The sequence below is a fragment of the Carcharodon carcharias genome, chromosome 9 (assembly GCF_017639515.1).
Source record: "Carcharodon carcharias isolate sCarCar2 chromosome 9, sCarCar2.pri, whole genome shotgun sequence".
NCBI classification, from domain to species: domain Eukaryota; kingdom Metazoa; phylum Chordata; class Chondrichthyes; order Lamniformes; family Lamnidae; genus Carcharodon; species Carcharodon carcharias.
In genome coordinates this window covers 70,641,008-70,665,502 of record NC_054475.1, presented here as the reverse complement: position 1 = coordinate 70,665,502, position 24,495 = coordinate 70,641,008, and the positions used below count along the sequence as shown (strand labels likewise).

The window sequence follows — 24,495 nt, the reverse complement described above, 5'->3', positions numbered from 1 at the left end:
TTGATTTAACCCCTTCTTAAAGCAGTCAGTTGGTCCCATTCAGCCTCCCCTCCAGCCATCTGCCCATTATTAGCGAATTATAAAATTGTACAGCACAGGCAGGAGATATTCAGCTCTTCATGCCTGTGCCAGCTCTCTGCAGTAACTTCATCTTAGTTCCACTCCTTTGCTTTTTCCTCATAACTGTGAAAAATCTTCTTTCTTCCCATTCCCTTTGAAAGTGATTATTGAATCTGTTTTCATCATCCTTCCAGGCAGGGCATTCCAGATCACAACAACTTGCTGTGTAAAATATTTCTCCTCATATCCCCTCTGATTCTTTTGACTTATTTTGAATCTGTGTCCTTTGGTTTCTGGCCCCCCTGCCAGTGTAAAAAGTTTCTCCTTATTTACTTGATCAAAACAGTTCACAATTTTGAACAACTCTATTTAATATCCTATTAATCTTCTTGGCTCTAAGGAGAAAGATCCCAGCTTCTCCACATAACTGGTACCATTCTGCTAACTCTCTGCTGTCATGATGTTCTTCCTATGCTGATGCCCAGAATTGGAGACAATTCTCCAGCTGAAGTCTAACTGGCATTGTATAAAGTTTATCTTATGCAGAGTTGTAAGCTTCCGATCCTGAATTTTGATGCAGACTTGTGCATCTTGTGACTCATGTCCCATGTCCTTACACTCGCTGTCTAGTATAAATTTTTTCCTTCTTTCGACCTTATTCCTCCTCTGGAGTTATTTGTTTTGCCTGGCTTTGTGCATGTGAGAGTTGCAAGGCTACTGCAGCTTTATGCCTGTACCACTAAGTGGGAGGAACTTGCCCCGTTTCTGGCTGATTAACACTTACCAGGAAGGCACACAGCATGTAAAAACTGATGAAATAGAAGACAGCAAAGTTGGTTCCACAAGTGTACTCTTCACCAGGTTCATAATCAGATTCAGGGTCACAGAGCTTGCCAGGTTGGCAGGCCAACATGATCTCCTGCCAAGCTTCACCGGTGGCACATCTAGAGACAGGAACAGCACAGTCACCCACTGCAAGGGGCACAATCTAAGCACTCAGGCTTGGGGCGAGAGGTCAGCCTTGAGGTGAGAGGTCAGCCTCAGGGAGAGAGGTTGGGCTCGGACAAAAAGCCAGGCAAGTGAGTGGTCAGATGCGGGGATAGACAGGAAGATAGTGGGCAATCGGGAGGCTGAGAGGACAGTTGGGGAGCTGAGAGGGCAATCATGGGATGATTGGGGAGTTTGGGAGCAAGAGGACAGTCAGGGGGCAAGAGGGCAATCAGGGGATGAGTGCCGAATTTGGGGACAAGAGGGCAGTCAGGGGAGAGAAGGCAGTCAAGATGCGAGAGGGCAGGCAGGGATTAAGAGGACAGGCAGGGCTAGAGGGCACCCAGGGGGCAGATAGGCGAGAGGGCAGTCGGGGGGTGAGAGGGCAGCCAGGGGGTGAGTGGGAACTCAAGGGGCGAGTGGGAAGTGCGGGAGTGAGTGGCGAGTTTGGGGTCAAGTGGGCAGTCAAGGAGCAGGGCAGTCAGGGGGCGAGAGGGCAGTCAGGGGATGAGTGGCAGGTTTGTGGGCAAGAGGGTAGTCAGGGGGCAAGGGGGCAGTCAGTGGGCGAGAGGGCAGTCAGGGGGCAAGAAGGCAGTTGGGGCGAGAGGGCAGTCAGGGCGAGAGGGCAGTCAGGGGATGAGTGGCAAGTTTGGGGTCAAGTGGGCAGTCAGGGGGCGAGAGGACAGATAGGGGGCGAGTGGGCAGACAAGGGCGAGAGGGCAGATGGGATGAGTAGCGGGTTTGGGGGCAAGAGGACAGTCAGCAGGCGAGAGGGCAGTCAGGGGATGAGTGGAGAGTTTGGGGACAAGCGGGCAGTCTGGGGCCGAGAGGGCAGTCAGGGGGAAAGAGGGCAGTCAGGTGGCAAGAGGGCAGTCAGGGTATGTGTGGGGAGTTTGAGGTTAAGCGGGCAATCAGGGAGCGAGGCAGTCAGGGGATGAGTGGCAGGTTTGGCGGCAAGAGAGCAGTCAGTGGGCGAGGGGCAGTGGAGGGGGCGAGAGGGTAGTCGGGGGAGAGAGAGGGTAGCCAAGGGGCGAGAGGGCAGTCAGGGGGCGAGTGTGCAGTCAGGGTGCGAGAGGGCTGACAGGGGGCAAGAGGGTAGTCAGGAGGCGAGAGTGCAGACGGGGGGGATGAGTGGCGAGTTTGGGGGCAAGAGGACGGTCAGAAGACAAGAGGGCAGACGGGGGAGAGGGCAGATGGGGGCGAGACGGCAATCAGTGAGCGAGGCAGTCAGGCGGCAGACAGGGGACAAGAGGGAAGACAGGGCTCGAGAGGGCAGACAGGGCTCGAGAGGCCAGAGAGGGGATGAGTGGTGGGTTTGGGGGCAAGAAGACACTCAGGAGAAATAGTGCAGACAGGGGTTAAGAGGCAGTCAGGGGGCAAGAGATCAGTTTGGGGGGGTGAGAGGACAGTCAGGGGGTGAGAAGACAGTAAGGGGGCGAGAGGACAGATGGGGCAAGAGGGCAGTCAGGGGATGAGTGGGGAGTTTGGGGTTAAGAGGGCAATCAGGGAGCGAGGCAGTCAGGGTGTGAATGGCAAGTTTGGCGGCAAGTGAGCAGTCAGTGGGCGAGGGATAGCGGAGGGGGCAAGAGGGTAGTTGTGGGGGAGCGAGGGTAGCCAAAGGGCGATAGGGCAGTCGGGGGCGAGTGCGCAGTCATGTGGTGAGAGGGCAGACAGGGGACAAGAGGGCAGTCAGCGGACGAGAGGGTAGTCAGGGAATGAGTGGTAGTTGGGGGGGAGAGAGGGTAGCCAAGGAGTGAGAGGGCAGTCGGGTGTGAGAAGGCAGTCAGGGGGCAAGTGTGCAATCAGGGGGCGAGTGCACAGTCAGGGGGTGAGAGGGCAGTCAGGTGACAAGAGGACAGTCAGGGGATGAGTGGGGAGTTTGGGGTTAAGCGGGCAAACAGGGAGCAAGGCAGTCAGGGTGCGAAGGGCAACTTTGGCGGCAAGTAAGCAGTCAGTGGGCGAGGGATAGTGGAGGGGGCAAGAGGGTAGTTGGGGGGGAGCAAGGGTAGCCAAAGGGCGAGAGGGCAGTCGGGGGCGAGTGCGCAGTCATGTGGTGAGAGGGCAGGCAGGGGACGAGAGGGCAGACAGGGGACAAGAGGGCAGTCAGTGGATGAGAGGGTAGTCAGGGGATGAGTGGCGGGTTTGGGGGCAAGAGGGCAGTTAGGAGTCAAGGGAGCAATCAGTGGGTGAGAGGGCAGTCAGGGGATGAGTGTGGATTTTGGGGACAAGAAGACACTCAGGGGAAATAGTGCAGACAGGGGTTAAGAGGACAGTCAGGGGGCAAGAGATCAGTCTGAGGGGCAAGAGGACAGTCAGGGGGCGAGAGGACAGATGGGGCGAGAGGGCAGTCAGGTGGCAAGAGGGCAGTCAGGGGATGAGTGGGGAGTTTGGGGTTAAGAGGGCAATCACGGAGCGAGGCAGTCAGGGTGCGAATGGCAAGTTTGGTGGCAAGTGAGCAGTCAGTGGGCGAGGGGCAGTGGAGGAGGACGAGAGGGTAGTCGGGGGGAGCGAGGGTAGTCAGGGGGCATGTGCGTAGTCGGGGCGAGTGCGCAGTCAGGGGACGAGTGCGCAGTCAGGGGGCACAAGGGTAGTCGGGGGGCAAGAGGACAGTCAGGGAGCGAGAGGGCAGTCAGGGAGTGAGTGCGCAGTCAGGGGGTGAGTGCGCAGTCATGGGGCGAGTGCGCAGTCAGGGGGCGAGTGCGCAGTCAAGGGGCGAGTGCTGAGTTTGGGGGCAAGAGGGCAGTCAGGAGGCGAGAGGGCAGTCAGGGAGCGAGAGGGCAGTCAGGGGCGCAAGAGGACAGTCAGGGAGCGAGAGGGCAGTCAGGGAGTGAGTGCACAGTCAGGGGGCGAGTGCGCAGTCAGGGGGCGAGGGGGCAGTCAGGGAGTGAGAGGGCAGTCAGGGGGGCGAGAGGGCAGTCAGGGGGGCAAGAGAGCAGTCAGGGGGGCAAGAGAGCAGTCAGGGGGGCGAGAGAGCAGTCAGGGGGGCGAGAGGGCAGTCGGGGGGCGAGAGGGCAGTCAGGGAGTGAGAGGGCAGTCAGGGAGTGAGAGAGCAGTCAGGGAGTGAGTGCACAGTCAGGGGGCGAGTGCGCAGTCAGGGGGCGAGAGGGCAGTCAGGGAGTGAGAGGGCAGTCAGGGAGTGAGAGGGCAGTCAGGGAGTGAGTGCACAGTCAGGGGGCGAGTGCGCAGTCAGGGGCCGAGAGGGCAGTCAGGGAATGAGAGGGCAGTCAGGGGGGCGAGAGGGCAGTCAGGGGGGCAAGAGAGCAGTCAGGGGGGCAAGAGAGCAGTCAGGGGGCGAGAGAGCAGTCAGAGGGGCGAGAGGGCAGTCAGGGAGCGAGAGGTCAGTCATGGGACGAGCTGGCAGTCAGGGGATGAGTGGTGAGTTTGGGGGCAAGAGGGCAGTCAGGAGACAAGAGGGCAGACGGGGAGAGGCAGACGGGGGCAAGGCAGCAGTCAGTGGATGAATGGGGAGTTTAGGACCAAGAAAGCAGTCAGTGAGTGAGGCGGTCAGGCGGCAAGAGGGCAGACAGGGGGCGAGAAGGCAGTCAGAGGAAAGGGTGCAGACTTGGGGTGAGAGGGCTGTCAGGGGGTGAGAGGGCTGTCAGGGGTTGAATGGGGAGTTTGGTGGCAAGAGGGCAGTCAGGGCTCGAGAGGGCAGTCAGCGGGGGCGAGAGGGCAGTCGGTGGGGGCGAGAGGGCTGACAGAGAGCGAAGGGGCAGTCAGGAAGGCGAGAGGGCAGTCAGGGAATGAATGGGGAGTTTGGGATCAAGAGGGCAGTCAGGGGGCGAGAGGGGCAGTCAGGCGGCAAGGGGGCAGTCAGGGAATGAATGGGGAGTTTGGGGACAAGAGGGCAGTCTGGGAGCGAGAGGGCAGTCAAGGACGAGAGGGCAGTCAGCGGGTGTGAGGGCTGTCACAAGAAAGGGAGTAATTGGGGAGGTTTGCAGTCAGGTGGTTGGGGCAAATGGGCAGTAAGAATAAGCAGGAAGGCGGGTGCGGTGGGGTGGGTCCGAGTGTGCAGGTGAGTCCGATTGGGCAGCCATGGAGTGTGGCTGAATGGACAGTCAGGGGATGAGTGAGTAGGCGGGGTGGGTGCTGAATGGGCAGGGGCACTGAGGGGGCAGGCACTTTGTGAGTGGGTACTTGGGGACCGAGTGGGCAGGCAGGGAGGCTGAGCGTACAGACTCGGGGGCCAAGTGGGCAGTCAGGAACCAATTGGACAGACCTGGGGTGAGCGGGCAGGCGTGGGGTGAGCAGTCAGGCCTGGGGTGAGCAGGCAGGCCTAGGGTGAGCGGGCAGGCGTGGGGTGAGCGGGCAGGCGTGGGATGAGTGGGCAGGCGTGGGGTGAGTGGGCTAGAGTGAGGTGAGCAGGCAGGCCTGGGGTGAGTGGGCAGCCGTGGGGTGAGTGGGCAGGCGTGGGGTGAGCAGGCAGGCGTGGGGTTACCAGGCAGGCGGGGGGTGAGCGGGCAGGTGCCGGGTGACCAGGCAGGCGTCGGGTAAGCGGGCAGGCGTCGGGTGAGCGGGCAGGCGTCGGGTGACCAGGCGGGCGTCGGGTGAGCGGGCAGGCGTCGGGTGAGCGGACAGGCGTCGGGTGAGCGGGCAGGTGTCGGGTGAGCAGGCAGGCGTCGGGTGACCGGGCAGGCGTCGGGTGACCGGGCAGGCGTCGGGTGACCGGGCAGGCGTCGGGTGAGCGGGCAGTCCCGAGGTGAGTGGGCAGGCCTGGGGTCAATGGGCAGACGTGGGGTGAGCGGGCAGGCCCGGGGTGAGTGGGCAGGCACGGGGTGAGCAGGCAGGTCCGGGGTGAGCGGGCAGGCCTGGGGTCAACGGGCAGGCGTGGGGTGAGTGGGCAGGCATGGGGTCAATGGGCACACGTGGGGTGAGCGGGCAGGCCTGGGGTCAATGGGCAGGTGTGGGGTGAGCGGGCACCCCGCTCACCTAAACAGCAGAAGCACAGCTTGTGGGAAAGTCTGGAAATTGTTGTTCCGATTGATTTGTGCCCCATCCACATTGGCAATCTTCCCAAAGACCTGGTAAACAGTAAGAGACAGCAGGAATGAGGGGGGTGTTGCAGCAGCATTGGTGGGAAAGATATAGGTTTAGAGATTACTGAGCATTAAGATTTATGGACATTCCTCAAGTTAGTACAGTACAAAACTTGCAGTTTTCCATAAAAGGGTTAATGGATACCTGCTCTTACCTGCATCCCAATGACAGCATAGATGAAGAACAACATCACAATTAGAAGTGCCACATAGGGTAAAGCCTGTCAGAGAACAAAAGCAAGATTGGTAAGAACTCTGACCTGAGCAAATGTGACATGGGAAAAAACTTTTTCACACAGCGAGTTGTTCAGTAATGCACTGCCTAGAAGTGTGGTAGAGGCAGGTTCAATTTAAGTATTCAAGAGGGTATTTGGTGATTATTTGAATAGGAACAATGTGCAGGGGTACGGGGAAAAGGCAAGGCAGTAGCTCTAGATCATAATGCTCATTTGGAGAGCCAGTGCAGGCATGATGGGCTGAATGGCCTCCTTCTGTGCCATTAAAATTTTGTGATTCTGTGAGCTTGCCTTATAGAGGGTGAGAGGATTGGTGTTAATCTATCTGCACTCATCCAGCTCCAGTCTACCTGATAGGTCAGCCCCTTTCTTCTCACCTGTATCTCTATTACTTCAGATTACACTCAGAGCGGGATTTTCCGCCCGCCTCCTGCCAGGACTTCGAGTTTCTGGTTGTCCTGCTGCATCCCCCATGGTGTGTCCTGCCACAGCAGGGCTGGAAAATCCCAGACCCAGTCCTAATGAGAACATTTTTCCCATCTTGGTCACAGATACTCCAGTGGTAACAGGAAGAGATGATCTCGGATCTGGCAGGGCTGCAGGTTATCAGGGTCAAGGTATTTTGAGGCCTTTCATTGGTTGGCCTTCCATTCCTTGCTATGCCTTGTCATTGGCTGACTGCTGATTTGTTGGGTTGTGATTGGTTGACATTGCTGGGCTCCCTTACCTGAAAGGACTTGATGAACGTCCACAGCAGTGTTCGAACCCCCTCTCCTCTGCTCAACAACTTGACCAGGCGCATCACACGGAACAAACGGAAGAAGGAGATGGAAATACGGGAGCTGTCCTCTGACTCCTGGGAAATCATCGGGAGAAAACAGATTACAAACAAACCATGGACAGCTTGGGGTGGGAAAGCAGGTGGACAGCTGGGAAACTGGAGACTGGAGTTTGGAGGTGAGGACCCTGGGATGAGGTACAGAGAAACTGGGAACGGAATACAGAGAGATAGAGGCAAGGAGACTGGGAGGAAAGCAAGATGGGATGTGGAAACCAGAATAAGGCGTAAAGATGCTTAGGGTGGGTGGTCAATGAGACTGAGGAAGGGAAAATGGGAGAGGTGTATGGGAGACTGAGAGAAGGAGATGGTAGATTGGGGAGATCAGGTAAAAGATTTGCATTTATAGCAAACCTTCCAGTGACCTCAGGAAGTGATTTCCAACAACAATGATTTGTATTACAATAATTCCTTTAACATATTAAAATGAGGTACTTCACAGAAGCATTATTAGGCAAAATTTGATAAAGAGCCACCTAAAATGATGTAGGACAGATGGCCAAACACTTGGTTAAAGAGATAGGTTTTAAAGAGCATCCTAAAGCAGGAAAGATTCTGGATAGATAGGAGCATATTAGATAGGAACGGACTAAGAAGACTACAAGGAATAGAAAGATAGGTTTACAATGCATGCGTGTAAACACACAAAGTATGGTGAATAAAGTTGGTGAGCCACAAGCATAAATAACCATCTGGGAATATGATGTAGTGGCAGTAACAGAAACGTGGCTTAAAAATGGGTGAGAACTAGGTGCTTAATACTCAGAAAAGATAGAGGAGAGAAAAGGGGAGTTGGGGTAGCAGTCTTGATTAGGAAAGACATGGTAGCACTGGAAAGAGAGGATGTCCTTGAGGGGTCAAGGACAGAACCAAGTTGGTTCGTGTTGAGAAGGAAAAAAAAGGGACGATCACATTACTGGGGGTATTCTATAGGTCTCCAAATAGTGAGGGAGGAATAGAGGAGCAAATCTGCAGGGAAATCGCAGAGATGTGCAAGAACTATAGAGTAGTGAAACTGGGGGGTTTTCGTCACCCAATTATCAATTGGGATAATATGAGACTAAAAGGGAAGGAAGGAGAGGAATTTCTGAAATGTGTTCAGGAGAACTTCCTTAAGCAATCTGCTCCAGTCCAACTAGAAAGGAGGCATTGTCAGATCTGGTACTGGGGAATGAGGTGGGCCAAGTGAGCCAGATGTCTTTTGGGGAACACTTGGGTAAGAGTGACCATTGTATCATAATGTTCAGAATAGTAATGGAGAAGAGCAAGGAACAGTCTAATGGAGAACATCTAAATTGGAAAAGGGTTAACTTCAATGGGACAAGAGGGGATCTAGCCAGGATAAAATGGAACCAAAGACTGACAGGAAAAACTGTGAAGGAACAGTGGGTGATCTTTAAGGAGATGATGTTTCAGATAGAGGGTAGGAACATTCCAATGACGGCAAAGGTGAGGGAACCAAAGCCAGGAATCTTTGGATGATGAGATACAGAATATGATGAACCAAAAAAAGTGTGTCAGACTTGCAAAGAGAATAGAATGGCAGTCAATGTAAAAGGGATCCCAAAAATCTTCGACAGCAGGTAATAAGAGGCAGCATGGGCTTTTGCAGGGACAATGATGGTGATATATGCTTAGAGGTGTAGGGCAAGGCCAGAATAGTTAATGAGTTCATTGTATCAGTAAGGGAGAGAATGCTGATAAAATATCGGTGGAAGTGGAGATGGTGGAGGTAATGGATGGGGTGAAAATTGATCGGCCGGAAAGGCTGGCTATGGTTACAGTGAATACATTGCCTGGTCCAGATGGCTGGCATCCCAGGTGGCTAAGGGAATTGGGGCTGGTGATAATGAAAGGGCTTGACATAATCCTTCAAACTGCCCAAGATACAGAATTGATCTGTGGCAAATGTGACACCCTTATTCAAGAAATGGTGTAAGGACATTGCTAGTAACAACAGGGTGGTCTCTTTCACATCAGTGGTGGAAAAGGTTCCAGAAACAATAATCAGGGGAAAAATCAACAGTCACTTGGAGAGGTTTAAGTTAAGAAGAGCCAGCATGGATTTGTAAAAGGTGAACTGTCTTTGACTAACCAAATTGAAGTAACACAGAAAGTTGATGAAGGGAATGTTGAATGTTGGATGTTGTCTATATGGATTTTAAGGAAGTGTTTGACAAAATGCCACATTAAAAAGCTGCTTAACAAAATTGAGGCTCATGGTATAGGAGGGTGAGTTTCAGCTTGGATAATCAATTGGCTTAAGAGCTGAAAACAGCAAGTCAAGGTAAAATAGTTATCCTTCAGACAAAAGGATGGTAGACAGTGGTACACCCCAAAGGACCACTGCTTTTGCAATATATTTAACTGACTTGGATATTGGAATACGGAAGGAAAAGTCAACATTTTCCAATGATACCAAACCTGGATTCCTTCTGTGCTGAAACCATTTTATGATTCTCTAAGTCTCAAATTAGATCTTATCTGATTGTGACCATGATAAACTATTGCTCCTAGTCCTACTCTACCTGTCTGTAGTTTTTGACCACACCATCCTCCTCCAATGCCTCCCGTCCACTGTTCAGTTCAATGGGACTACAGTCAGCTGCTTCCATTCCTAAGCCACACAATCACTTGTATAACATAGTCAAGTGTTTGTAAGGGAGAAACACAAAAAGTTGCTAAAATTTTAGAATTAGATAAGACTAACTTCATAATGCATTGTGACAGAGACTGTCCACAGTAAACTGGGCAAATCTGTTAATGGGTAAAATGACTGAAGATCATTGGAAGGTGTTCAAAAAGAATTTAAGATGATACTGAACCAGCTTATACCCTTAAGGGGCAAAAGACTTTTTTAAAAAAGACAGCCGTGGATTAGGTGAGAGGCAACTTAAAACAAAGGAAAAGCATATCAAAATGCAAAAAGAAGCATCAATCCTGGAGAATGGACAAAATACAAAAAACAACAAAGGATGACAAAACAAATAGCAAGAGCATGTATCAGAAAAGGGAGGTGCTGTCTTAGTGCATGAATCACAAAAGACAAGTATGCAGGTACAGCAAGTAATTAGGAAAGCTAATAGAATGTTATAATTTATTGCGAGGGGAATTGAATACAAAAGTAGGGAAGTTATGCTTCAGTTATACAGAGCACGACTGACCACATCTGGAGTACTGTGTACAGTACTGTCCACCAGTTTTATGGAAGGATGTAAATGCATGAGAAGCAGTTCAGAGAAAGTTTATCAGGCTAATACCTGGAATGGGTGCATTGTCTTATGAGGAAAGGTTAGAACCATAGAAAAGTTACAGCACAGAAGGAGGCCATTCGGCCCATCTTGTCCATGCCAGCCTGAGGACACCTAGGTGCCCTTTCTAATCCCACCTTCCTGCACCCGGCCCATAGCCCTGTAGCTTGCAGCACTTAAGGTGCAAATCCAGGTACTTTTTAAAAGAGTTTAGAGTTTCTGCCTCTACCACCAACTTGGGCAGCGAATTCCAGACACCCACTATCCTCTGCATAAAAAAGTTCTTCCTCATGTCCCCCCTACCACCTTCTGCCACTTATCTTGAATCTATGTCCCCTTGTTCTAGAATTTCTAGAATTCACCACCAAGGGAAATAATTTTATCCTGTCTACTCTATCTAGTCCCCTCAGAATTTTGTACACCTCAATCAAGTCACCTCTCAGCCTTCTTTGTTCTAAGGAAAATAACCCCAACCTATCCAATCTCTCCTCATAGCTATACTTTTCCAACCCTGGCAACATTCTTGTAAACCTCCTCTGCACTCTCTCCAGAGCTATGACATCCTTCCTGTAATGTGGTGACCAGAACTGCACACAATGCTCCAGTTGTGGCCTCACCAGTGTTTTATACAATTCCAACATTATATCCTTACTTTTATATTCTATACCTCTGCCAATGAAGGGGAGTATTCCATATGCCTTCTTTACAATCTTGTCTACTTGAGCTGCTGCCTTCAGGGACCTGTGTACTTGTACGCCAAGATCTCTCACTTCATCTACCCCTCTTAGTATATTCTCATTTATTTTGTAATCCCTGTAACTCTTTGACCTCCCTAAATGTATGATCTCACACTTCTAAATGTTAAAATCCATCTGCCACTTTACCGCCCACTCCACCAACCCATCTATATCATTTTGGAGTTTATTGGCTATCCTCTACACTATCCACTACTCGGCCAATCTTTGTGGCATCTGCAAATTTCCATATTGTGCCCCCCACGTTCACGTCCAAATCGTTAATATATAACACAAACGGCAAGGGTCCCAACACCGAGCCCTGTGGAACACCACTTGAGACAACTATCCATTCGCAAGGGCATCCATTGACCATTACCCTTTGTTTCCTGTTACAAAGCCAACCTTTTATCCAGTTTGCCACATTACCCTGAATCCCATGGGCTTTTACTTTCCTGACCAATCTGCCATGTGGGACCTTGTCAAATGCCTTGCTAAAATCCATGTACACAACATCCACTGCACTATCTTCATCAACCCTTCTTGTCACTTCCTCAAAGAATTCAATCAAATTTGTGAGACAAGACCTTCCTTCAACAAATCCATGCTGACCATCACTGAATAGTCCATGCCTTTCCACATGACAGTTAATCCTATCTCTCAGGATTGATTCTACTAATTTGCTCACCACCGATGTAAGACTAACTGGCCTAGAATTGTTTGGCATTTCCTGTGATCCCTTTTTAAACAATGGAACTACGTTTGCATTTCTCCAGTCCTCCGGTACCTCCCCTGTATCACGTGAAGGTTGGAAAATCATCCTCAGAGCATCTGCTATCTCCTCCCTGACTTCCTTCAGCAGCCTCGGAAACAATCCATCTGGCCCTGGTGACTTATCAACTTTCAAGGATTTCAACCCTTCGAGTACTTCCTCTCTCTTTATGCATATCCCATCCAATATCTCGCAGTGTTTCTCCTGGACCACTGTATCTATATCCTCCCTTTCCTTTGTAAGTAAGAGACAAAATATTCATTCAAAACCCTTCCCACAGCCTCTGCATCTACACACAAGTTTTCATTTCTGATAAGTCCCACTTTTTCCTTAACTAACCTTTTAGCATTAATGTATTGGTAAAACATTTTTGGGTTATCTTTAACTTTACTTGCTAATCTTTTTTCATGCCCTATGATTTCCTTATTTCCTTTTTTACTTCGTCCCTGCACTTCCTATATTCGTCTAGGCTATCTGCAGTGCTTAGTTCTTTGTGCCTATCGTACTCTTTTTTTTCTGTTTGATCTTCCTCTGTATTCCTCTAGACAACCAGGGGTGTCTAGATTTGGCAGTACCACTCTTATTTTTGTAGGGGACATGTCTACTTTGTACAATTAGGATCTCGCTTTTTAGTGCTTCCCACTGGTTTCCACTGTTTTATCCAGTCCACCTCAGCCAAGTCCCTTCTCATTTCTGCAAAATTTGCCTTCCCCCAGTTCAAGACTTTTACTCCTGCCTTATCTCTGTCCTAAAATCAGCACAAAAGCTTTTACTTTAATGGAGGGGGGTCAGAAGCTAAATCTAACTGAATTGTGATCCCCTGGAGTTTAGAAGAGTAAGAAGCGGCTTGATTGAAACAAAAAAGACCTTGAGGGGTCTTGACTGGGTGTATGTGGAGAGGATGTTTCCTCTTGTGGGAGAATCTAGAACTAGGGGGTCACTGTTTAAAAATAAGGGATCGCCCTTTTAAAACAGAGGTGAGGTGAAACTTTTTCCCTCAGAGGGTCGTGAGTCTTTGGAACTTTCTTCCTGAAAAAGTGATGGAAACAGAGTCTTTGACTATTTTTAAGGCAGAAGTAGATAGATTCTTGGTAAGCAAGAGGGTGGTAGGGCAGGATGCAGATTTCAGGTTACTATCAGATCAGCCATGATCTTATTGAATTTTGGAGCAGGCTCGAGGAGCTGAATGGCCTACTCCTGCTCCTTGTTCATATGCTCATAAGAAAAGGAAATGTCATAAGAAACTTGTAAGGAGCATCAAAATCAGCACAAAAGCTTTTACTTTAATGGAGGGGGTCAGAAGCAAAAGTGGGCCCCTTGATTACTGATAATGGTGATAATGTCAATGAAAAGAAGGAAATAATGAACATGCTGAATAATTTCTTTGTGTCAATATTGTTGAGGAAGAGGTCAGCTGCCAGACATCCCAAGGAAACAAATACTGAATGAGAAACAGGGACTCACGAAAATCAACATAAAAAAAGAGCAATGAAGAAAATAACAGGACTAAAAAGTGACAAACTTCCAGCACCAGGTGGTTTCCATCCCAGGGATTTACAGGAAGTAGGTGAGAACATTGCAGATTCCCTATCTGCATTTTTTAAAAGTTCTCTTGATCAGGGAAACTTTCCTTTAAATTGGAAAATTGTGCATGTCACTCTGTTGTTTAAAACGTCTGAACATGGTTATGGGCAACAACAGCGTGATCACTTCCTGCACATGTCATTAATGCCTGTAACATCAAAGCCAGCAAAAGATTATTAAAATACAGAAGATCTATAGAACAGCTGAAGAAGATTCACAGAATTCTCTCTAGATTAGAGTCATGTTAATCCTGGTAGAAACAAAAGGCTGCTTACAAGGTTTACACTTTGCTGTATGCTATTTTACAACTGCAAACATGTTTACATGTCCTTACACTATATAGCTTTATTAGAATAATAAAGTAGAATAATAGCATCAGAATGTTGAGAAAACTGCATGTGGTGTGAAATATACAAGCCATATATGTAGTGAGATAGTGTTATTTTGTGATGTGAAAGACTCAGGATGGAATCGTCCCAGATTTGCACTAAGTGCAGTAGCGGGTGGGTAAAAGGACGTCTTACCCACCAGCTGCAACGGTGGGTTTTTACGCCATATCGTCCCATTCTCGCCTCATTCATTATGCATTCCCAGGTATGTCAGGTCGCTGGCTGGGTGGCCTCTGATTCACCCACTCCGCCATCACCTCAAGACTTTAGCCTCACAACCCGTCACACATGAACAGGATTCTCATTCCCTGCCAGTTCAAGGGACATTACCATTCACTCTCACACACACACACACACCTTTATCTGCCCCACAGATCGTGTCCTCATCCTGTCCAAGGCACCACTCACCACCCACACACGCCAGGCATCCTTTTCATCTGGCCTGGCAGGGGTCCTGCTTATACTCTCTCCAGCTCTATTCATGTAGGACAAGCTGGCACACAACAAAAGGGAGAGGTCACAGACCAATGGAAGAATGCCTGAAATCAAAATCTTCACAGAATTTGAAAACAGAGTGATCCAGCTGGCCGGCGATGATCTGGACCATTCTTGTGCTGATGCTGAGGTCAGCGGTGCTCTACCAAGTGAGGATCCAGCAGCGCAGCATCCATCAGACAACAATGCTGTGAGTGACTTCCCCTGTTAAGCAGTGCATTGCCATGCAGTAATTATTTCTCCTATCTTTTGCAGGCACATCTGGGAAGCAGTCGTGGGGGTCCATGACACAGGTCCTTGATTCAAGCCCCAAAGAAACCTCAGATGAAGAATCTGATGACACCATCACAGCATTCTCCCACATCCTTGACCAGAGTAGAGACACACACCTCATTGGGACCTATCTTTAGTGTAGTCTCAGGATCACAATCTAACAAGTACATCGCACGGTCTGATCCACAATAGGCGGCGGCAGGGACTTACCAGGTCCCTGTCACTCGGAGGGCTGCTGGAGGCTAGAATGTTGCTGAATCTGAGTCAGATGACTAGCCTCTTGACTCAGTCACGTCACAGTTGCTGGAGCTGCAAAGGCAAGCTTGGGAACATCAGGAAGGGATGCCCGTTGCACTCCTCAGATTGTAAGGCACGATGGAGGAGTCTGTCCGCCTTCAGTCTGAGGTGATAGCGCCAATATGTCAATGCACCGAGGTCAACACTGGCAGGATGGCGGCCACCATGGAGATATTGGTCCAAGACATCACTCCTGCACTGCTGCTTGGGCTGAACTCCATCACTGATGCCATAGCTGGTCTCCAGCAGTGTCACCATGAGTGGGGTACTGAGCAGCTCGTTCTTACTCCAGCTTCTCCTCTTCTTCAAGGAGTCAGCCTGGGGCCCCCAAGCAACCATAGGGGAGGATCAGCAGGTGGCTCCCAGAGTGTCTGGCCCAATTGAATCCCCTCTTTCTGTGACCCCAGCAGCTCCAGCTCCACAGCTCGAGGAGGGTGCCACTGCCACATAGCAGGACACTGAAAGCAGACCGGGGCCCTCCAAGTCTCACCCCTCCAGAGGACGCCCGCCAAAGTCATCACAGACAGGGCAAATAGTCAGCAGGCTGCCTTCACCTCTGCTGTGGATGTCCGGGGAGCACCAAAATGTAGCAGCTGGGTTAGGAAGGTTAAGATGTAACTCTTTTAGAGTTAAAACAATTAAACTAAATTAACAAAATAAGGGAAAGGTTAAGATGTAACTCTTTCGAGTACAAACATGTTTCCATCTGTTTCAGATGAAGTTACATTGTTTCACAGTTTGCCATTGTGAGATTTGAACTCTTGATCTTGGGGTTGCAACCCCAGTACCATAACCACTTGGCTATTTAGGCCAAGCTGCACAGCCTGGACATGGGTGTTAATCACTTGTACATAATGTTCACTACTGTCATTAAACTCCCATGAATGTCTCCCTGCCTGTGGCTCCTTGTTCTGATGAGCAGTGTTCGTGTCACTCAGATGTGAAACCTTGGTCCTTGCACGAGATAAGGGCAGGTGTCTCTGCCAGGGTCTCTTCCCTATGCTTTGTGCAACATTCCCAGCATACTGATGCCTGCTAGTCTTGACAGTACCACCCTCATCCCTGAAGCCCTCCTCATCAGAGGAGTCATGCAACTCCTCCATCTCCACCTCAGCCAACTCCTCTCCCCATTGCAATGCCAGGGTGTTAAGGGTGCAGCTGGAGCCAACCATGCATGACACCCTCTATGGACTGTATTGCAAGGCTCCACCCGACCAGTCCAGGCACCAGGACCTCATTTTCAGCATCCCAATGGTTTACTCCACCAAGGTGTGAGTTGCAGCATGAGCCTCATTGTACTTTCTCTCTGCTGCAGTCTGAGGCTGCTGCGCGGGTGTCATTAGCTGCAGCCTCCGTGGGTAGCCCTTGTCCCCAGGAAGCCAACCCTGCAGCCTCCATGGACCCTGGGAAATGTCAGAGGTCTGAGACTGACTGTGAATGCAGGAGTCATGGACACTCCCTGGGAACCGGGCGCAGACCTTTGGATGTGTTTATGGTGATCACACACCAACTGCACATTCAGCAAGTGGAAGCCCTTGCAGTTGGCCTAGTCGACCACTTGTTGTCACGGAGATCCGAGCGCCACTTGAGTGCAGTCGATGGGTCCCTGCCTCTCTGGGAAACCTGAGATCTGGGCAAATCCCAGTGCTCTTGCTTCCTGGCTTTCCTGATCCTGGGCGAAATGCACAGAGTTGTGTCCCCTCGTGAAGATGACACCTGTGACCTCATGGATGCAATTGTGCTTGGAAGCTTGCGATACCCAGAGGTCACCTGTGGAGTCCTGAAAGGAGTCACTGGTGTAGAAATTGAGCACCGCAGTCACTTTCACGGCCGCTGGCAGTGGATGTCCTCCATGTCCTGTGGCGCCAAATCCTGCAGCAGGTGGCAGATACGGCCGACCAATTCCCTGGACATGCGCAATCTTCGGTGACACTGGTCGTCAGTCATCTGCAGGAATGACAAACGCCGTCTATAGACCCTGGGTCTAGCTAGGCGTCGACCAGCACTGGCTCACTGTGGTTCTTCAGAGGCATGTGCGGGAGCCCCAGCCACCCCTTCTTCCTGAAGGTGCAGCTCCTCCCTCTGCGCAGACAGGCACCTCCATCCCTCTCTTCTCCTTCGTCTCTGCTCTCTGTAAGCCATGAGGCACACAGCTGGGTCACCAGGCTCCATACTCCTGATATACACCTCTTGCAGGATGGAGAGAGAAGTGTGGGTTAGCTTGGGTGAACTAAGAACCCCTCTTGGTTAAGTGTGAAGGCCCCTTAATGCATCCTGGAGAGTGTTGGCCACCACATGGATAGCCAGAGTTCAGTGCGCAGCATGGCTGCCCAAAACCCCGCCCACAACCGCCCCACTCCACCCGACCGATTGGCAGTAGCTTTGCTCACTGGACTGCATGCTGTGCTCTCAGCTCAGGCACAGGCATTCTTCGAACCCACGCTGCAGTGCTGTCTTGTTAGCTTGAACCATGGGGGAGACTGGTCCAAACCAGGATGATGACATTGCAAGGGGCTGTGAGCACCTCCACCAGTGACTGCTCCAGCTTTCACAAAGAGATTGTACAATGTGCACAGTCATCCAGCTGTTCTGCAGTCCATTAAAATGCTCATTAGTCTGCAGTCTGTGCCCGAGAGGTGAAAAGTTCTGAAGCACTTGGTGGCACTTTCATGCCTCTGTGTTGCTTGAGTGGGCAGATAAACTAGAGGCATGTCAGTATGGCTACACCTCAATTGTCTCAACTGCAGAGGAATAGTCACTTTACACGAGGTTTCCTTAATGCGTGGCCACTTCCATCCCACTACCGTACGTGCTTGTGCACTACCACAGTGCAGTCCTTGCTCCAGGACTGCACCGTCAGCCAGCCAGGAAAGAGCGACTTGCCTGCATCCTCGCCTGAATGCGTGGCGCCTCAGCCTTGAAGTCCAATAGGTGATCCTGCGACTATTTCACAATGTTACTGTGCCCTCAGCTCCGAGTTCCCCTCGACGTGCAGCCTGCCAGGTACAGGCCTTGTTTATGCTGTTGTGAAACACGTCAGTCTGGATGATGCAGCATGGGGGGTTGATTTCAGTGAGCAGGGCTTATAATCATATGCAGATGTATTAAAATGGCATTCCCGATGTCTGGCAATGGGAAACACAGTCCACCATTGACGGGCAGAGCGGATGATTGCAAACTGGTTTCATAATGTCATGAAACTGATTTTTGGGTTTTCTGCCATATTGTCTGCTCAGACCCACCTTGACACCCATCGCCAAAGGGCACAGAAAATTCCAGTCTCAGAATTTAGGAACATTTAGGAATTTTAAAAATCTTTAGCACCCTAAAATAACTGGACATTACCACTACAAAGAAGACTAATTCAGTTAATTCTACTACAACGATCCAGGAATAGAGAACCAATAAAGGCATGAGGGGAATGATGAATATTGTGGTATGTAAGAGTTGCTCATAGAGTAGCAGAAACTGCAACAACTGGGGGAGTTAGGTGGATCCTGATAGACCACAGCTCAGAAAACAGAGCACTGTGGAGGGAGGGCTTGGGAGACAGGATGAGGGAGGTGGAAGAGGGCCCAGGAGAGGGGAGCGAGGGCCCGGGAGGGCAGAGTGAGGGCCAGGGAGGGTGGAGCGAGGGTCAGAGAGGGAGGAGTGAGGGCCAGGGAGGGGGGTGCAAGGGCCAGGGAGAGGGGAGTGAGGGCTTGGGGGAGGGGTGAAGGATATGGATGAGGGGAGCGAGGGCCTGGGAGTAATGAGGGCTTGGGAGAGGGCAGTGAGGGCTTGGGAATGAGGGGGGGCCCAAGAGAGGGGGCATGGGCCTAGGAGAGATGGGCTGGGGGAGGGCTTGAGACGGGGGGGTGGCGAGGACTCAGGTGAGGGGGCTCAGGTGAGGTGGGGAGCGAGGGTTTGGGAGAGGGAGCAAGGCAAGGGGGTGAGGCCTTGGGAGGGAGGCCAAGGGCTCAGTAAAGGACTTTGCTGAAGATGGACAGTGGGAGGGGACTGGCAGCAGACAGGGTGTACGTTGATTTTATTTTATTTACATCTTGTTATTCACAGTGTAGCTGAGCAAGTGATGTCACCAGTCACGCTTATTGACAGGCACCCCCCCATCCCCCCTCCATGGGAGCAACTGCACATTTGTAAGTGTACACAGTGCAAATGGAACACTCAGGTGCAACCATTCCTGGTGCCAGACTGATCAGCATCAGGAATTACAGTGTTTCTAAATAAAAAATGAGAGTAGGAACCAATGAATTCTTTACCAGTTAGTCAAATATTATTGACTAGAGTCTATAATTAAGGATAGGATGACTGAACACTCTGAAAATTTGCTGCTGATAAAAGAAAGAAGTAGCATAGATTTGTAAGGGTAGACCATGTCTTATGAATCTGATTGGATGTTTTAATGAGGTGACTAAGGTATAGACAGGAGAATGTCCATAGATGTTATTTATATGAACTTCAGAAGGTATTTGATAAAGTCCCTCATAAGAGATTGACAGCTCTTAGAATTGAAGGTAAATGATTGACTTGGTCAGGAAATTGGTTGAGAGGCAGGAATCAGAGAGAAGGGATAATGATAACTCGAATTGACAGGTGTGACTAATGTCCTCAATGATTCTGGGACATGGGGTCTCAACTATTCACTGACTTAGATGATGGGTTAGAAAGTCACATATCCATTTACAATGATTCAAAGATAGGTGACATTGTAAGCAGTGTAGATTCAAGCATAAAATCCTAAAGGTATATTGATAGATTAAGTGAATGGGAAAAACTATGGCAAATGGTTTACAATGTAGGCAAATGTCAGGTCATCTATTTTGCATTTACAAAGGAAGAACAAGGTACTTTCTAAATAATGAAAAGCTGGAAACAGTAGAGGTCCAAAGAGACTTGGGGGTCTATGTATTCAGATCATTAAAATAGCATGAGCAGGTACAGAAAATAACCTAATTATAGATAATTATAACTAATAGAATGTCGGCCTTTATATCTTGAGGGCTAGAATACAAGGGGGTAGAAGTCATGTTTGAGCTATACAAGTGCCTGGTGAAACCAGGGTGCTGCGAGCATGGGCACCACACCTGAGGAAGGATAAACTGGCCCTGGAGGGAGTACAATGAGATGTACCAAAATGATACCTGGACTCCAATGGTTAGATTATGAGGCTAGATTAGGGTTACAGTCCCTGGAATTGAGAAGGTTAAGGGGTGATTTGATCGACATCTTCATTCTACTTAATGGGAACTGATAGGGTCGATAGAGAGAAACTATTTCCACTAATTGAAGAGTCTAGAATTAGGGGGCAGAGGCTAAAAATGAGAGTCAGACCTTTCAGGCGTGAGGTTGTCTTTAGACAAAGGGTGGTAGAGGGTTTGAACTCTCATCTCATAAAGGTGAATTGAACTTAGGTCAATTGTTAATTTTAAATCTGAGATTGATGGATTTTTGTTAACCAGAAGTAATAAGGGATATATATGGTGCTAAGATGAGTGTATGAAGTTGGTTATAGTTAAACCTTGAGCTCCTTGAATGATGGAACTTACGCAAGGACCAAATTTTCCTCCTGTTGCTATGTTTCTATACAATGACTTCTTTGCCTCAATTTAAACATTGGGGAGCCATCATCTCCTGCCCCCACAAATTCCATTCCACTCTCAGTCACTGCTTCTATTTGACCCCGAGCTAAGCTTCTAACTTGTCTATTACAAATACCTTCATCTTTGTAAAGTCAACCAAACTCCGTCCCTGTCTTAGTGCATCTGCTGCTGAAACCCTCATTCATCTTTTCACCTCTAGACTTGACTATTTAAATGCACTCCTGGCTGTCCTTTTACTATCCGTAAACACGAGGTTATCCAAAACTTTGCTGTCCATGTCTTTGCACTAAGTTCCTTCCACTTATCACCTCTGTGCTCACTGACACACAAAGGCTACGTTAAGCAACAAATTAATCACGATCAACACAGCCACTATCAACATTCTAGGCGTTACCATTAACCAGAACTGAACTGGACTAGCCACATAAATACTGTGGCTACAAGAGCAGGTCAGAGGCTAGGAATCCTGCAATGAGTAACTCACCTCCTGACTCCCCAAAGCCTGTCCACCATCTAAAGGTACAAATCAGGAGGGTGATGGAATACTCCCCACTTGCCTGGATGAGTGCAGCTCCAACAGCACTCAAGAAGCTTGACACCATTCAAGACAAAGCAGCCCGCTTGATTGTCACCACATCCACAAACATTTACTCCCTCCACCACTGACGCACAGTGGCAGCAGTGAATACCATCTACAAGATGCACTGCAGAAACTCACCAAGGCTCCTTAGATAGCACATTCCAAACCCATGACCACTACCATCTAGAAGAACAAGGGCAGCAAATACATGGGAACACCACCACCTGGAAGTTTCCCTGGTCACACCATCCTGACTTAGAAACATATCGCCATTCCTTCACTCGCGTTCCAGTTAGTGGGCTCACAGACCATGTTAATGAGTGAATCAGTAAATGTTTAATGCACTGAGAAAACCAACATTATCACATCTATTTCCATCCACAATGAGCCAAAACGCTGGAACCTACTCCATAACACCACTGTGGGTGTACCCACACCACATGGGGTGCAGGGGTTCAAGATGGCAGCTCATCCGCCCTCACGTCTTCTCCTCCCTCCCAGAAACATGATAGGGTCCCCCTTGTCCTCACTTATCATCCCACCAGCCTCCGCATTCAAAGGATCATCCTCCGCCATTTCCGCCAACTCCAGCATGATACCACCACCAAACACATCTTCCCTTCACCCCCCTTGGCAGCATTCTGTAGGAATTGTTCCCTCTGGGACACCCTGGTCCACTCCTCCATCACCCCCTACTCCTCAACCCCCACCTATGGCACCTCCCCATGCCCACACAAAAGATGCAACACCTGCCCCTTCACTTCCTCTCTCCTCACTGTCCAAGGGCCCAAACACTCCTTTCAAGTGAAGCAGCATTTCACTTGCATTTCCCCCAACTTAGTCTACTGCATTCGTTGCTCCCAATGCGGTCTCTTCTACATTGGAGAGACCAAACGCAAACTGGGCGACTGCTTTGCAGATCACCTGCGGTCTGACCGCAAGAATGTCCCAAACCTTCCTGTCGCTTACCATTTTAACACTCCACCTTGCTCTCTTGCCCACATGTCTGTCCTTGGTTTGCTGCATTGTTCCAGTGAAGCCCAACGCAAACTGGAGGAACAGCACCTCATCTTCCGACTAGGCACTTTACAGCCTTCTGGACTGAATATTGAATTCAACAACTTTAGATCTTGAACTCCCTCCTCCATCCCCACCCCCTTTCTGTTTCTTCCCCCTTCCTTTTGTTTTGTCCAATAATTTATAAAGATTTTTCTTTTCCCACCTATTTCCATTATTTTTTAAATCTTTTATGCCCTGCTAGCCTTTCCACCCCACCCCCACTAGAGCTATACCTTGAGTGCCCTACCATCCATTCTTAATTAGCACATTCGTTTAGATAATATCACCAAAATCAACACCTATGTGTTCTTTTGTTCTTTTGTCTGTGACATCTTTTGATTATCTGCTCCTATCACTGCTTGCTTGTCCCTACAACCACCCCAGCCCCCCCAACTTCTCTCCCTCCACCCCCCACCTTAAACCAGCTTATATTTCACCCCTCTCCTTAGATTCACTCAGTTCTGCTGAAGGGTCATGAGGACTTGAAACGTCAACCCTTTTCTTCTCTGCCGATGCTGCCAGACCTGCTGAGTTTTCCAGGTAATTCTGTTTTTGTTTTGGATTTCCAGCATCCGCAATTTTTTGTTTTTATCATCAGCATCTTCTCAAGGGTAATTAAGGATGGGCAATAAATGCTGGCTTAGCCAGTGACACCCATACCTCTTAAGCGAATACAAAAGAAAGGAATTTTAAAATTCTCACTCTTGGTCTCAAATCCCTCCATGTCCTCTCCCCTCCTTATCTCTGTAATCCATCCAGCTCCACAACTCTCTGGGATATCTGCGCTCCTCTAATTCCGGCCTCCAGAGCAACTGCTTTTTATTTATCCACCGTTGGTGGCTGCGTCTTCACCTGGTAAGGGCCAAAGCTCTGGAATTCCCTTCCTAAACTTCTTTACCTCTCTCTCCTCAAAGCTGCCTCTAAAATCTATCTCTTTGACCTAGCTTTAGGTCACCTGCCTAACATATGGTCCAGCGTTCACTTTCTTGATTATGTCTCCGTGGAGTACATCAAGAAATTAATTTTGTGATATGAAAGCTGCTGTACAAGTGTTTATTCTCAATCAGGGCTAGTAGCACCCAATATGGGGATAAACAGGCAATTGAGCCAGAAATCTGGGGAACCAAAATTCATGCATGTGGTGACTTGGGAGTGCAGTGGAGCTGGGCAAAAAAATGGCAAGGACTTGATGCGTCGGAGCAGTTTGAGTTAGTGCGAGAGGTACAAGGGAGACCGTGTGAAGCCAAGGCCCAGTTAGTGGGCTCACAGACCATGTTAATGAGTGACTGAAAAAGATATTCTTCAGACCGTTATTCCTCCACCAGCCAGAGCTGGGGTTCAACGTCAGTAAATGTTTAATCCACTGAGAAAACCAACATTATCACATCTATTTCCATCCACAATGAGTTGGTTAGGGGCTGCACTGCTCAAAGAAGCAAATTGAGGAAGTTAAGTGGATCTTGGGGCACATGTAAAGTTCACGATAGAACATTTTGGATTCTGATCCCCCTCCCAGACTAACACAGTGCAATGTACAATTGGGGAATTGAGGCAGACTTAGCGGTGGAGTAGGTTTGTGCAATCTGAACACAAGCTCACCCAGTATAGTAGTCAGATGTGCCAGGTTACTCACAAACCAGCCACATTGGCTGCTCTAGGCCTCAGCATGGTCAAGCATACTGAGACATCACAATGAACTCTCTGTCCCTCTGGGTGAAACATGACTGGGTTCACATGCAGCCAGATACAGATGGTGGGGGGAGGGGGGGGGGGGGGGGCGCGGGGTGGGGCGATTTCTGTGCTTACTTCCAGCTCTAAGGTTTTGTAGTTTGAGCCATGATGCTGACATTCTTTGGTGCACTGTGATCCTACTTCTTAGTCAATCGGGGTTTGACCGCCTAGGTGTCTCTCAGGCCTAGCCAGAGGCTGAAAACTGCTGGGCCCAGGCCTTGTTACAGCTTTCTGCAGAATCATTAACTCCTTGAAGAGGCTTTGAACATCAGCAAGAGGGATCAATCTGTGTCTGGGCCCAGCCCCCACAGGACAGGCTATTAACTCAACGTGTTTGCTTCTTTGAGTGTTTGTATCTGATTTGATAGTTGATTATACCACACTACATGATAAGAGATTTATTGTGAACTCCACACTCCAAAAGGAAGGAAATCTGAACCACAGCACTGCACACACCCAAGCCCACATGCAGCCAGATATTTACACTGGAGTCGCATCCAGAGCTCAGGCAGTAGAGGCCCCCACTGGAAGCAAGAGCTGTCTGTCAAAGGAATGAAGAAGTGAGCAGAG

At 49.5% G+C, this 24,495-nt stretch overlaps 1 protein-coding gene across 1 annotated transcript in view; it reads right to left on the bottom strand.

Moving 5' to 3' along the window:
- Window positions 1-24,495, bottom strand: part of LOC121282430 (voltage-dependent L-type calcium channel subunit alpha-1S-like) — a 746,261-nt gene that overhangs the window by 140,111 nt on the left and 581,655 nt on the right. The window contains exons 29-33 of the mRNA XM_041196142.1: window positions 24,410-24,466; window positions 7,047-7,175; window positions 6,239-6,304; window positions 5,977-6,068; window positions 845-1,004 (exon numbers count right to left, since the gene is read on the bottom strand). Coding sequence (XP_041052076.1) covers window positions 845-1,004; window positions 5,977-6,068; window positions 6,239-6,304; window positions 7,047-7,175; window positions 24,410-24,466 — 504 coding nt within the window. The remainder of the gene's footprint in view (window positions 1-844; window positions 1,005-5,976; window positions 6,069-6,238; window positions 6,305-7,046; window positions 7,176-24,409; window positions 24,467-24,495) is intronic.